This window comes from Cibotium barometz, chromosome 31 (genome assembly GCF_041138505.1).
Source record: "Cibotium barometz isolate CiBa-2024 chromosome 31, ASM4113850v1, whole genome shotgun sequence".
NCBI lineage: Eukaryota > Viridiplantae > Streptophyta > Polypodiopsida > Cyatheales > Cibotiaceae > Cibotium > Cibotium barometz.
Genome location: NC_141076.1, coordinates 33,217,362 through 33,229,931, shown reverse-complemented (window position 1 = coordinate 33,229,931; position 12,570 = coordinate 33,217,362). Strand labels below are relative to the sequence as shown.

General features: G+C 39.1%; 1 protein-coding gene across 2 annotated transcripts; it reads left to right on the top strand.

Moving 5' to 3' along the window:
- The first annotated feature begins 354 nt into the window (after positions 1-354).
- LOC147620760 (shaggy-related protein kinase epsilon-like) lies at positions 355-6,189 on the top strand. 2 transcript variants are annotated; one of them, XM_086825033.1, is made up of 15 exons: positions 355-459; positions 656-760; positions 896-1,039; positions 2,171-2,428; positions 2,544-2,636; positions 3,271-3,330; positions 3,462-3,734; positions 4,281-4,355; positions 4,462-4,518; positions 4,604-4,744; positions 4,859-4,909; positions 5,071-5,166; positions 5,254-5,337; positions 5,431-5,533; positions 5,637-6,189. In XM_086825033.1, the coding sequence occupies exons 3-15, from the start codon at positions 980-982 to the stop codon at positions 5,717-5,719; spliced, it is 1,434 nt and encodes a 477-aa protein (XP_086681159.1). In that variant the 5' UTR covers positions 355-459; positions 656-760; positions 896-979; the 3' UTR covers positions 5,720-6,189. The 2 variants fall into 2 exon arrangements, with proteins under 2 accessions (XP_086681159.1, XP_086681158.1); XM_086825032.1 differs by lacking the exon at positions 355-459 and having other exon boundaries at positions 490-760.
- Positions 6,190-12,570: the final 6,381 nt, after the last annotated feature.

Here is a 12,570-nt window from a genome sequence, read left to right as displayed (position 1 = left end):
AACTCAAGTACACCTGGCCTGGGTAGAGTTGTAACAGTTTGAAAGGCGAAACCGACAGTCCTACACCGCTCATTAAATTCAAGGGGGGCATAATTTATAAACCTAGGAACAGAATTTCAAAGTTCAAAACTTGAGAAAATTAAAATAATTTATCAAAAAAGCCACCACTAAATTCCAAAATGCAAAGTTGATTCTCGCTTTGACTGACACGTGTTACAGATAAGAATTGGCCTGATATCGTATAAGAGCTCGGCACGTGTAACTCTCCCAAACTTTAGGGGCCTGTCTGAGGCGAGGAACCGGCTATGGCCGGTGAAGTGAGAGAAGTTTACTGGCTGGGCAGGTTGGACGTTTACCCTTGTGTGTGTTCATTTCAAAAACAGCTCCGCTTTTGAGGGTCCTTTCTCAGCTTGAGGTCTCCTTGTTCACTTTTGGTCTTTGCAGGAAGAATTTTAGAAGGTAAAGCTACCCAATACCAGCGTGAAAAGAGAACATTATTAGCCTTTTTTTGTGTTTTGGGCGCCAATTTCTTTGTGCTTTTCTGTTGGAGAAATTAGGGTTCCTGTTGTGCTTACAGTTTTGGGGTTTTTGGGTGCCATCTCTGCTGAATCAATTAGGGTTTTTCGTGTTTTGGGCGGCCTTATCTGCTGAGCAGGGTTTGCGCACTTAAACAATCAGGTTTTCTCTGCGTTTTGGGTGCTCGGCTGAGCAATCAGGGTATTTTTTGGTGTTGTGGGCACCCATTTCTCCACTCAAGCAGGTTATTTCTGCGTTTTTCCCATCTCTCAATTTGGTCCACCCAAATCACGAGTTTGGTGGGTTCTATCCATCCCTTTCAACAATGGGCGAGATCTGCGCACTGCTAACAGCTGCAAATTGGGCGTCTGTGTAACAGTGTTCTTTTAAGGAGCTCTAAATGAGGGATGGAAGAAGGCGGGCTTTTGCAACTGCTGCAGCTAAGTAAGAATTTCTGGCTGCCATGCATGTGATGCGAAGATTGAAGAGTTTTGCATCAGGCCGTTCTTCAGTTTCCGAACCAGTAAGAGTGACCTCACCTTCAATTCTCTGCATGCTAATAGGGTTTCTAAACTACCCTGTGTTCCTAAACCACCATGCGGATTACTTCTACTGCCTTCATGTGATTTGACTATGTGAGCGACCTTTACTTCTATGTTTCTAAAGCCTTTTAACTACATTGAACATCGCCTTTACCATCTCATAATGGCCCGATAATGTGCTCCTTTTACTGTGGAGTTCCCTACCTTGATAGTGATTATCATTACACGCTATATGTTGCTGGGTTTTAGTTTGAGTTGGGAGTATTACACTGTATATGACGTCCAAAGGTTCTTTGAGTGACTTTTACTCTGCGTTACACTCTAAATTAGGCTGAGTGACCTTTATTCTGTGCTCCTCTCCTTGTCAGGTACTCACATTTATGTCCTAATCAAACTTTGTGAGAATTTGTCTCCTCTATTCTTGCGTGTGAGCTTTAACTCGATTGGCAATCCTCGGCCTGCCAACGTGCAGGTCCAAGATTCAAAGCCCGGCATCTGCATATCACTAATCCCCCTCGCTAAAGTCTTCGAATTGACCTTTATTCTATGGCTTTGGAATGGAAACAAAGCACTCCCTTGTGTTGAGTTGTCTCTGTTATCTTCAAGGTAATTTTTCTCCTGTGTCAATGTGTCTCTGACATTAAAACCTCACACTCTCCACTGATGGGCCCTGTGCCCAAATCCTTAACCATTTCCCTTTGGCATGGAATCACACAGTTTTGGTGGTTGGGTATACACCCTTTCCCCTATTTCTCTAGAGTGATATTCTACTGGCTTTGCTGTTGGGTCTTGAGGAGTAGCTTGTAAGCTGCTCTTGCTGAGAGTTTACTCTCTGCAATCGAATTCCCAACATCATTTTGGTCTTCCTCTACACTTCACAGGGTGCACAGTTTTCACGGGTGCTCTTCCCCTGTCGATACCTCTTAGCTTGCTTTCAGGGCATTGCTTCTGTATTAACATAGAAGCACCTCTGTCAAGCATGATATTTACTACAATAGCTAAGAGGCCCAAATAACATGTATATCATGGTTTGATCATGCCTTGGATGGAGTCCTTGATGGGTAAATGTCTAGTGCAACTCAATCTCATACCTGTCTACGCTCACATTATAGATTCAGGTTGGAGATGCTGGTACAAAAAAGGCCAAGGTAGAACAGGAAGATGTTTCAAGTGATCCATATTTGCCTAAAGAATCTCTAGACACAACTGAAGATTTGAAACAGCAGCAGATGGGATCTGTTAGGGTAGAGCCTATTATGGCAAGCACAAGCATGTTTAATACAGGAAGCAGTGGAGTGGATCAGCTTCCCAAGGAGATGCATGAGATGAAGCTGCACGATGACAGGGCGGATGACAATGGCAATGATAAGGTGTGTGTATAGGACATGGTTTTTCGACAAGAAGCCATATGCCATGCTGGTTTTGTATGATTCGATTTCTGGTGATGTTTGTGAGAAGCTTTTCCCTCTTTCCTGGTTCTTGTAGGAAGTGGGACCAACTCTTGTTGATGGCAATGGTACAGAAACGGGCCACATTATTGTTACAACGGTGGCAGGTTCAAATGGGCAATCAAAGCAGGTAATTTCTCCCAGGGAGTTTGCTTTGGAGTTGAAGGGAGTGGGTATTGTTTTCCCTGTAGAGAAATGAATTTTGTATGAATGTATGCTGTGTGTGCGCGTGGGGGGTGTGTGTGTGTGGGAGCATATAATGATACCAAGTTCTACACCCACTATTGGGCACTGCTGACGTTAGTGGGGATGTCATAGTATCTAGTCCATACTATGCATTATGGAGTTGATGGTTTATTGTCTTGTGGGATGAGTACCATGAGGTTGTAAATTGTACGTTATAAGGTGAATTTGGGCATGTTCCTGGATTCATCTAGGTATATATATATATATACATTTTGGATGGGTGTGCAAGGCTTGAGATGGATGGGCAATACTACCTGAAACTCATCCATGTTTGATCAGCCCCAGCCTGTTGTCTGATTATCAGGGTAGATGTGTAAATCCTCTGAATTTGGGATGGGGTGATGCCCTTAAGGCCATGTAGGCATGATTGGATGCATTCCTATATTATGTAGGGCTAAATTTTCCTTCAAATCTGCCAAACTGCTTTATTTGTTCCAACTGCGCTATATTCATTGATTTATTATAGCACTATAAGGCATGTGCAATTGTCATTCAACTCTCATCTTGGTGATTTGCAGACCATCAGCTACATGGCTGAACGCGTTGTTGGCACTGGATCTTTTGGAATCGTCTTTCAAGTAAGTCTCCCTTGATAGCTCCACTGTGACACAAAAGGAAACTCACAGAGCTAGCTTCTTAGGTTGTAGTTCTGGTAATGGTGTGTTGATTGTGCAACATGTGCTGACTTAAGAGATCTGTGTTAATGTAGGCAAAGTGTCTCGAGACAGGTGAAGTGGTTGCCATCAAGAAAGTCTTACAAGACAAGCGCTACAAAAACCGTGAGCTGCAAATCATGCAAATGCTTGATCACCCCAACATAGTGACTCTCAGGCATTGCTTCTATTCAAACACCGAGAAGGATGAGCTATATCTCAATTTGGTGCTGGAGTATGTACCTGAAACCGTCTATCGGGTTGCAAAGCATTACAGCCGGGCTAATCAACGGATGCCCCTTATTTATGTCAAGTTGTACACGTATCAGGTATATGATGTCAGGAGTTGAATTATTGAAACAGGGCATACGTCCGAAAAAATTTAAATAGCCTCTTATGGCTTCATAAGTACTCACATGCTTGGATCATGTACATAAGATAGCACAAGATCTCATATGACACTCAAAAGAGCTCTTATCAGGTCTAATGAGGCTAGAAGAGCTCTGTTTGAGGATGTATGAGGTCCTATAAGCTTTTATGGCCTGAAGAGAGCTCAAGATGTACTCATATGAGTTCATAAGAACTTAAAAATAGCTCTATGAGGTCATATGTCACTCAAAAGAGCTAGCTCTATGAGGTCATATGTCACTCAAAAGAGCTCCCAATGAGGTCTTATGAGACTGCAAGAGCTCTTTTGATCCCATATGAACTCACATGAGCATGAAAGAACTCAACAATAGCTCTTGTGTGAGGTAGTATGAGCCGTTGGAAGGTCTTTTAAATCATCTGAGATTGAAAAAGGCCGTAAGAGCACTTATGGCCTCAAGAAAGCACAAGGTCGTTGGATGTATGATGGGTTGTTTGCATGTATGTAGATTTGTCGAGCTCTGGCTTACATTCACGGTGGTCATGGTGTATGCCATCGAGACATAAAACCACAGAATCTTTTGGTAAGCTTTTTATTGTGCTTGAGATTTGAATGCCGAAGTCTTAGTTTGAGGCTGTTGTTCTTTGGTTGGTTCCTTACAATATAACTCACAATAACCACTATTTCAGGTTAATCCACACATTCATCAGCTGAAACTCTGTGACTTTGGTAGTGCCAAAATGTTGGTAAGTACACGTAACTATTGCATACAGTCTTCCAGGTTCTCATCTCTCCACTTGCCAAGTCTGGCTTCTAAATCATATATTGCAGGTAAAGGGGGAACAGAACATTGCGTACATATGCTCTCGCTACTATCGTGCTCCAGAGCTCATCTTTGGAGCTGTGCATTACTCCACATCAATTGATATTTGGTCTCTAGGTTGTGTCTTGGCTGAGCTTCTTCTTGGGCAGGTACTGCTGAGCTGCTTGCAAGGTAGAATTTTGAGCTTCAATGCACTGACCTGGGTAGGTCATGTGAACGGGTGTGGTGCCGGAGTGCACTAACATGAATTTTGGTGGTGGCAGCCGCTTTTCCCAGGAGAAAGTGGAGTCGATCAACTCGTGGAAATCATCAAGGTGGGTGGCAATTTCAATTGTAAGTGTGTTATCAGGTGCACATGGTAGAGTCAATGGCTTGACACTGTTTGAACCTTGGCTTGCCTGTCATGCCATCTGTTATCTCCTACTTTTGCTACTTGGCATTTAGGCTTGAGCACTTTAACTTTAACTGGTTGCAGGTTCTAGGTACTCCTACAAGGGAGGAGATAAAATGCATGAATCCAAATTATACTGACTACAAGTTTCCACAAATCAAAGCACATCCTTGGCACAAGGTTTGCAGCTAGCCATTGCATATCTATGGATGTGTTTGGAGCCTTCCCTTATCATTATAACAGCCAAAGGTTCTGTTTTCTACTTAGGTATTTCCGAAACGGACTTCGCCCGAAGCCGTGGATCTCGTTTCTAGACTGCTTCAGTATTCACCCAGCCTTAGATATACGGCTGTAAGGGATCTGTCAGTTTTTGAAATTTTCATCTGCATCCTTATGTTTTGACTGTGTAGCAGCTACTGACAAACCCAGCATTTTCTCTTATAGCTTGAAGCATGTGTGCATCCCTTTTTTGATGAGCTTCGTGATCCTAATACGCGGCTGCCAACTGGGAGGCCCCTCCCTCCTCTCTTCAATTTTAAGCCTCAAGGTGAGTCACAAAATCGCTGGCTTTAATGGTCTGTTTCACGCATTTGCCCTTTTATCTTTTGAAGTCACATGCTCTGGGTTGCTATCTTTGTTGGCCTATGCAGAGTTGAAAGGTGCAACACCTGACCTCCTTCAGAAACTTATACCAGAGCATGCCCGGCGGCAGGATTCAATGTTGGCTATGTGAATGGGGATGTGCTGTAGAGATGGACCTTGTTAGCTATGAAATGTGATATTGTACACTTGGGTGGAGCTTCATGCTCAATCTTAGGAGCTAGTATACAGGTGAGGTGAGAAGACATCAAGCTAAGCCCTGTCTGAGAGAGTATATGAGATATCTTGGAAAAGGCATGTGAGACGTGTGCACCAAGTTGCATTGCTGAATGTGAAGTTGGCAAAAGCTGCCACTGCATTGTGGCAGAAAGCAAGCATTTGTTTTCTTAGTGTCTGAGGAACTTTATTTGATGTACTATTGCCTTGTGGATCAGAATGTGCAACTCAGTAAGATGCTTATTAGAACATGAGGGATATGCATGAAGATTTGTTTGCCCCCCTTTTTTTTTTTGCATGCTGGAAGATCTGGCATTTTTTGTAAGCATTCAAGGCTTGTTCCATATGTGCATTGTTTGGTTGTGTAATTGGCTCTTTAGTTGGACTTGTGCAGTGTTTGTTCTCTCAGAAGCCCATGGATATGCCCCAAGCATATGTATGCATGTGCTTACAGAATCAAAATCAACATTTTAGTGCTAACCATAGAAACTTTGCCAAATCACTACAACACGATAGGGATTGTCATATCTAATTATTGGACCCTTTCGCATTCTAATGATTTTGTTTTATTAGGGCTTTTCTTCCTTTTGGTTCGAACTTTCTCTTTAGAGAAAAAAAGCTCGAAATTGAGTCCAATTTTTTCCGAATGCTTCTATTAATGTTGTAGTGATTTGAAAACTTTGCCAAATCACTAAAATGCGATAAGGGTTGTCATGTCCAATCGTTGAACCCTTATCGCATTGTAGTGATTTTGTTTTCCTAGTCTTTTGGCAACATTACACATCTAATGCTTTTGTCAATATTGTAAGATTTGGAAACTTTGGAATCTAATTCTCTTAATGCTTCCACTAGTGTTGTAGTGATTTGGAATCTTTGCCAAATCACTACAACGCGATATAGCCATCATGTCCAATTGTTAGACCTTTATCACGATGTAGTGAATTGGCAAACTTTGCCAATTCATTACAACACGATAGGAGTCGTCATGTACAATTGTTGGATATTTATTATGTCGTAGTGATTTTGTTTTTCTAGGGCTCTCTTCTTGTTGTTGGTCCAAACTCTTATTGCCTCTAGAGAAAAAGATTAGAAATTAAGTCTAATTCTTATCTAATGCTTTCGTTAGTGTTGTTTCTAATATTATGCACCTAATGCTTCTGTTAGTGTTGTAGTGATTTCGAAACTTTGGAGTCTTATTTTTTCCTAATGCTTGTGTTAGTGTTGTAGTGATTTGAAAACTTTGCCAAATCACAACGTAATAGGAGTTGTGATGTCCAGTTGTTGGATCCTTATTGCATTGTAGTGATTTAGCAAACTTTGTCAAGTCACTACAATGTCAATAAGGGTTGTTATGTCCGATTGTTCGACCTTTATTGCATTGTAGTGATTTGGAAACTTTGCCAAATTATTACAATGCGATAGGGGTCGCTATGTCTAATTGTTGGATTCTTATCGTATTGTAATGATTTTATTTTCTTAAGGTTCTTTTTCTATTGGTTCAAACTCTTTCTTTTTAGAGAAAAAAGGTCTGAAATTAAGTCCACTATAATGTGATAGGGGTCATCATGTCTAATAGTTGGACTCTTATCGTGCTATAGTAATTTTATTTTTCTAGTCTTTTGGTAACATTATGCACCTAGTGCTTTTGCCAATGTTATAGTGATTTGGAAACTTTGTAGTCTAATTCTCTTCTAATGCTTTCGCCAATGTTGTAATGATTTGGAATGACTACTAACAGGTCGCGATCTTATGATTGGATTACAACATTTATGATGGGGAAGAGTGACTTTCATCACGCATGTCTTGATCCAAGCTTTGTTAGATGTTTCTTCATAGTAGTCGCCATCTTCTGTGACGAAATCACATGCATAATATTTGGCTCTCAATGCAATACTTAGTCAGAGAAACAACCAATGCTAAAAATAAACGATTGTCACTCTAACAAATTTTTTTATTATGTTCTGATTTTACTTGAATGTAACATTATTACTTTACATTCAATGGCATCTTTAACCAAGGTTCTCTTTATATTCCATCTCTCTCAAAAGTTAGTTCATCCAATCATTATCAAGTGATCTCACTTGATATGTTATCTTTATTTTCTTGATATCCTTACATGATGCAAACATCTATGTAAAGACGTTAAATGATATAAACTAACTTAGATGTGTTGAAATTATGGATCAAGCTTTCTTACTAACAAAATATTTATTTAATTAAGCTTAATTTTATACTAATTAAATATGATTAATATAAGATGGATATAATCTAAGTTTATTCATGATGATGAGTATGTGCAATAGACTTAAGTACAATTAGGTTACAAGATTAAGACTCGTACTCATAATGAGGCTTGAGATGTATGTAAGTGATGTTTTCATTTCTTGAAATGGTTTCTTTTTATAAGAAAAGGGACATCCTTGGTCTTGTACATCAGTGTGGGGATGAATCCCTTTGCTCATGTGACTTCAAGCTAGACATTGCTCTTGTTTGGCTTACTTAGCTCACTCCTTATCTCTTCCTTGTGTTCTTTGGCACCACATTTCTCAACACTCCTCTTTGGTGTCAAATCTTTGCGTTACTCAAGGTGGTTGAATGTTGGTTACAATAAATTTTCACTTCCTCTCATTTTTTTTACTTGGCTGGGTAACTCAGAGACTCTTTGGCTTAGTTACTCTCATTTTTTTACTTGGCTGGGTAACTCAGAGACTCTTTGGTTTGGTTACTTTCTAGTTGAGTGGTTACTTTTAGAGATGGTCGAGTTGATTTTCACTCGCCTAGGGTGTTACTTTAGCTACTCTTTGGTGGTCGAGTGTGCTCAAAATATACAAATTCGTCTACTTATTTGGTGGCCTTTACAACATATGATATAGGTTAGGGTAGTGGTTGATTGCTTCTTTAGTGTTGCTGTTGGCTTAAGGTCTCCTTGCTCTTTGATAAATTCTTTGATGTTTGCACATGCATACTCGCATACTCATTTAGTTGCGGTGTTTATACAAAGATTGTTTTATTCTTTTTCTTATAGACATACACTAGCGTGCTCATTTGGCTGCTTTGATTATAATCACATTCGACTCATGGTTAGACACAAAACATTTGGTAGAATATAGTGATGTCTAAGTTGATGATGATGCCTAAACCACATGTTGGTGGCATAACCAAAGACGATGACATTTTTGAGCTCCAGTCTTACGTGTGAACCACCTCTTAAAAAGGATAGAATAAGGTTAAATACTTCAGGTTCTGTCTTTGAAAAAAATAAATAAATAATATTTGCATGATTCGTGACTGCATTGCAGTGGATAACTGTACCGATTTGTGGCGACCTTCGATTTGCTTTCGTCAATTTGCTGTGCGTCCGATGATGGAGCACCTCCCTCTTTGCTTGCGCTTGCTGGTGGCTTGGTACCTGGCAATGGTGTCTACTCTCACAGTGTTGCTCATAGACGGCCAATGCTGCTCACGGTGCTTGTTTCAGCTCACGAAGATGCTGTTAATTTGTTCACATAGACCACTGGTCTTTTTGCTTACCTTCTTGATGCGCACCACCTACTTTGATTATGGAGAACTGCTTGAAATGCTACTTCCTTCTCCTAATTTTCTTTCGATGACGAAGACGAACTTCTACCATTCATGTCTTCTACTGTCTATTGCTATAGGCTGAGATGCCTGCTTTGTGTTGATGCTTCAAAGAGTACTAAGTCTCTTTCTCTCTTCTCTATTATGCCCAAACAGGAGGCTTCTCGTAAAGCGAAGTCACGAAGAGAAAATAATGATAAAATAAAAAACAAAACATGATGACAAGACAAGAAGAAGAGACTACCATAGATAAGTAGTCCTGGTTAAAAAATGCAAGAGACTCTCATCTCACGAGAACCCTAAACAATCATAACCCTAATCATGCTAATACACTAGACCTAAGAACCCTAAACAATCATAACCCTAATCATGCTAATACACTAGACCTAAGGTAGGAGAGCTAGACGTAAGCTTTGATACCATGTTGAAACTATGGATCAAGCTCTCCTCCTAGGAAAATATCTACCTAATCAAGCCTAATCTTATACTAATTAAATATGATTAATCTAAGGTAGATTTAATCTAGGTTTACTCATGATGATGATACGTATGTAGACTCAAGCACAATTAAGTTACAAGATTAATACTTGTACTCATAAAGAGGCTTGAGATGTGTGCAAATGATATGTTTTCATTTCTTGAAATAGTCCTCTTTTATATGAGGAAGTACATTCTTAGACTTGTACATCAATTTAGGATAAATCCCTTTGCTCATGTAGCTTCATGCTAGACATTGCTCTTGTTTGGCTTACTCAACTCACTCCCTATGTCTTCCTTGTGCGCTTTGGCATCACATTTCTCAACAAGATGGACGTCCTTATAACTTGCTGATGGTTTCATTGCTACATGTATATCTATTTTTATCTTATTCTTACATGCTACAATGATGTTTGTGCAAGAACAAACCCATTCTTAGCTAGATAATGGTGGTAGTGGGATAGACTCCAATCTACCAACATTATCGTTTGCATTAGCCAAAACATACATGAAATTGTAAAAAGAAGATTCCATGTGTTACTAAATGGATGGGTGGTTTGTCATATAGCAATGTGCCTATCTCTATATGATAGTGGGATAGACTCCAATCTATCATTTGCATTAGCCAAAACATACATATAATTGTAAAAGAAGATTCCGTATGTTACTAAATGGATGGGTAGGTTGTCATATAGCAATATGCTTATCTCTATATGGAAGACATTGATTCCTCCACTGATGCACTCTGCATTCTACTGCTCCTGTATATTTGATGGACAAAGCTGTAAGAAATTTTAATGCTTAGCTATAGAGCACAAAACAATTAGCTATTGAATGCAAGAAACAAAGACTACTTATACTGAATCTTGATTTTTATCTTAGATCTTATAGTTTGATCGTTGTGGTGATGTAGCATTATGTCCTTGTGCATTAAACACACAAGGACCTCTATGTCCTTGTGCATTAGACAAAGACTACTTACTGAATCTTAAATTTTATCTTAGATCTTATACTTTGATCGTTGGTGATGTAGCATTATGTCCTTGCTGCACAAGGACCTCTATTGCACCATTTGGCTGCCTTGCAGAACTCCAAGATCTTACCTTTCCAATGCTTATTTAGGATCACCAATGTCTTTTTGTTTTAATTTGAATGCTCTTCGAGTGTTGGGTCTCTCGTGATGTAGTATAACTTCTTGAACACTTTCAATGTTGAAGACATGTTTTCTCCTAGAGCTCATCTACAAAGCTCATCTACAAAGGGAGAACATAAAATTATTACCATTTTGATGGGTTTAACAATCTAAATAACTAAAATAAAACTTAAAAAAATATTATGAACCATACCTTGCACTTAGTTTTCTTTGTAGTCGAGTTGACAAATAACCCTGTAAGTTTTCACAAATAACATCATTGGTTAATAAGGTTCCATAACAAAATAAAATTACAAAGACATCATGATTAGTAAACATATTTTAAAGAAGTTTACTAGACTATTAAGATGGAAGAGAAAAGAGGCTGAGAGAAGAAACATACTGTAAATTTCTGTAAGAGAAGAAGAAGAGATGAAGTAGATATGGAAGAAATGAGTGACACACTGGAGAGGCAGGAAAACAAAAAGAACAAAGTTCAAATTGTAGAGAAAGTGAAAATATTTTTGGATTTTTCTCAAACACAACTAAAACTCAAGTTTCTTCTAGTCTCTAGACTAGTTTTCAATTAGTATGGCCTCTGACATACATTGTTTTTAAAATTTGGTAGGTGGTATTCAGGCTTGACATTCTTCTATTTTTTGATTTTTATGCTAATATATTTTATTCCTCTTTTTTGAGCTCGAATTTATGGGGGCCGCTCTGACAAAAAAGATCCATGCTACATGGATCTAAAATCCAAGTGCTCTCATTGCTGGCCTTATATTTTTTTAATGGGATCCAAAAGGGCATATGTAATGTGACTAATTGTGAGTGAGAAACTACCTTCTTGTGACCATATGATACTTAGATATAAGCTTTTTATTATCTCTGTCTTCAATCTCATCATGCTTCTTTAAAGGCCTAGCCTTGTCAGCTAATAGTCAGGGCTGAGTCTTTGAAATTTTTTGGAAAAGAAGTGACTTCTGGTAATCCCTTTTCTACTGGTGGGATTTCTTCTTATAGTGCCTCCTTCTTCTTTTTGCCTTCTTCTCTTCCCCTTCTTTTTATATAGCTATGCCAACTCCACTTGGGTTTTTTCTTGAACTTTCACTACTCTATGTAATTATTCAATGTGGAACAAGAGAGGCTTTGGCTCTTGTACCGTATGGAGGCCTGACAAGTGGCATGGCTTGAGGTTGACTCTGAAGATCATGAATGTAATCTCTATCAGTGGATCAATTTTAGAAACCATACATGGGGAGGGAGGCAAGTTCTCTTGTACTTCCCTCTTGTTCTATTTTGGCTTCTCAAGAATATGGCTTGATTTATGTCTTCTTCATCCCCAATCCCTTGTCTTTCTCTTAGTCCACAGCTACCAAGATTTCCTTTGTAATGGTAATAAGTACATCTGCTTTCTCCAAGTCTTCCAAGGTATCGTCCTGGGTTACTTTTGTCAGCTATATAAGTACTTCCTCTTCTGTGAGTAGTATTCCTGTAATGTGGCTAAGAGAACTTTGGTGAGGAGGTATGAATTGACTACTTTATTTTAATGTTGTGGTAAATAAGTGTATATCTCCTTA

What these genes read in the sequence shown, in the direction of transcription:
- LOC147620760 (XM_086825033.1), top strand. Translation starts at nt 980, where the DNA reads ATGCATGTGATGCGAAGATTGAAGAGTTTTGCATCAGGCCGTTCTTCA. An exon ending in TTGGTAGTGCCAAAATGTTG is followed by an intron (nt 4,519 to 4,603) that starts GTAAGTACACGT and finishes CATATATTGCAG; the next exon opens with GTAAAGGGGGAACAGAACAT. An exon ending in CTGAGCTTCTTCTTGGGCAG is followed by an intron (nt 4,745 to 4,858) that starts GTACTGCTGAGC and finishes TGGTGGTGGCAG; the next exon opens with CCGCTTTTCCCAGGAGAAAG.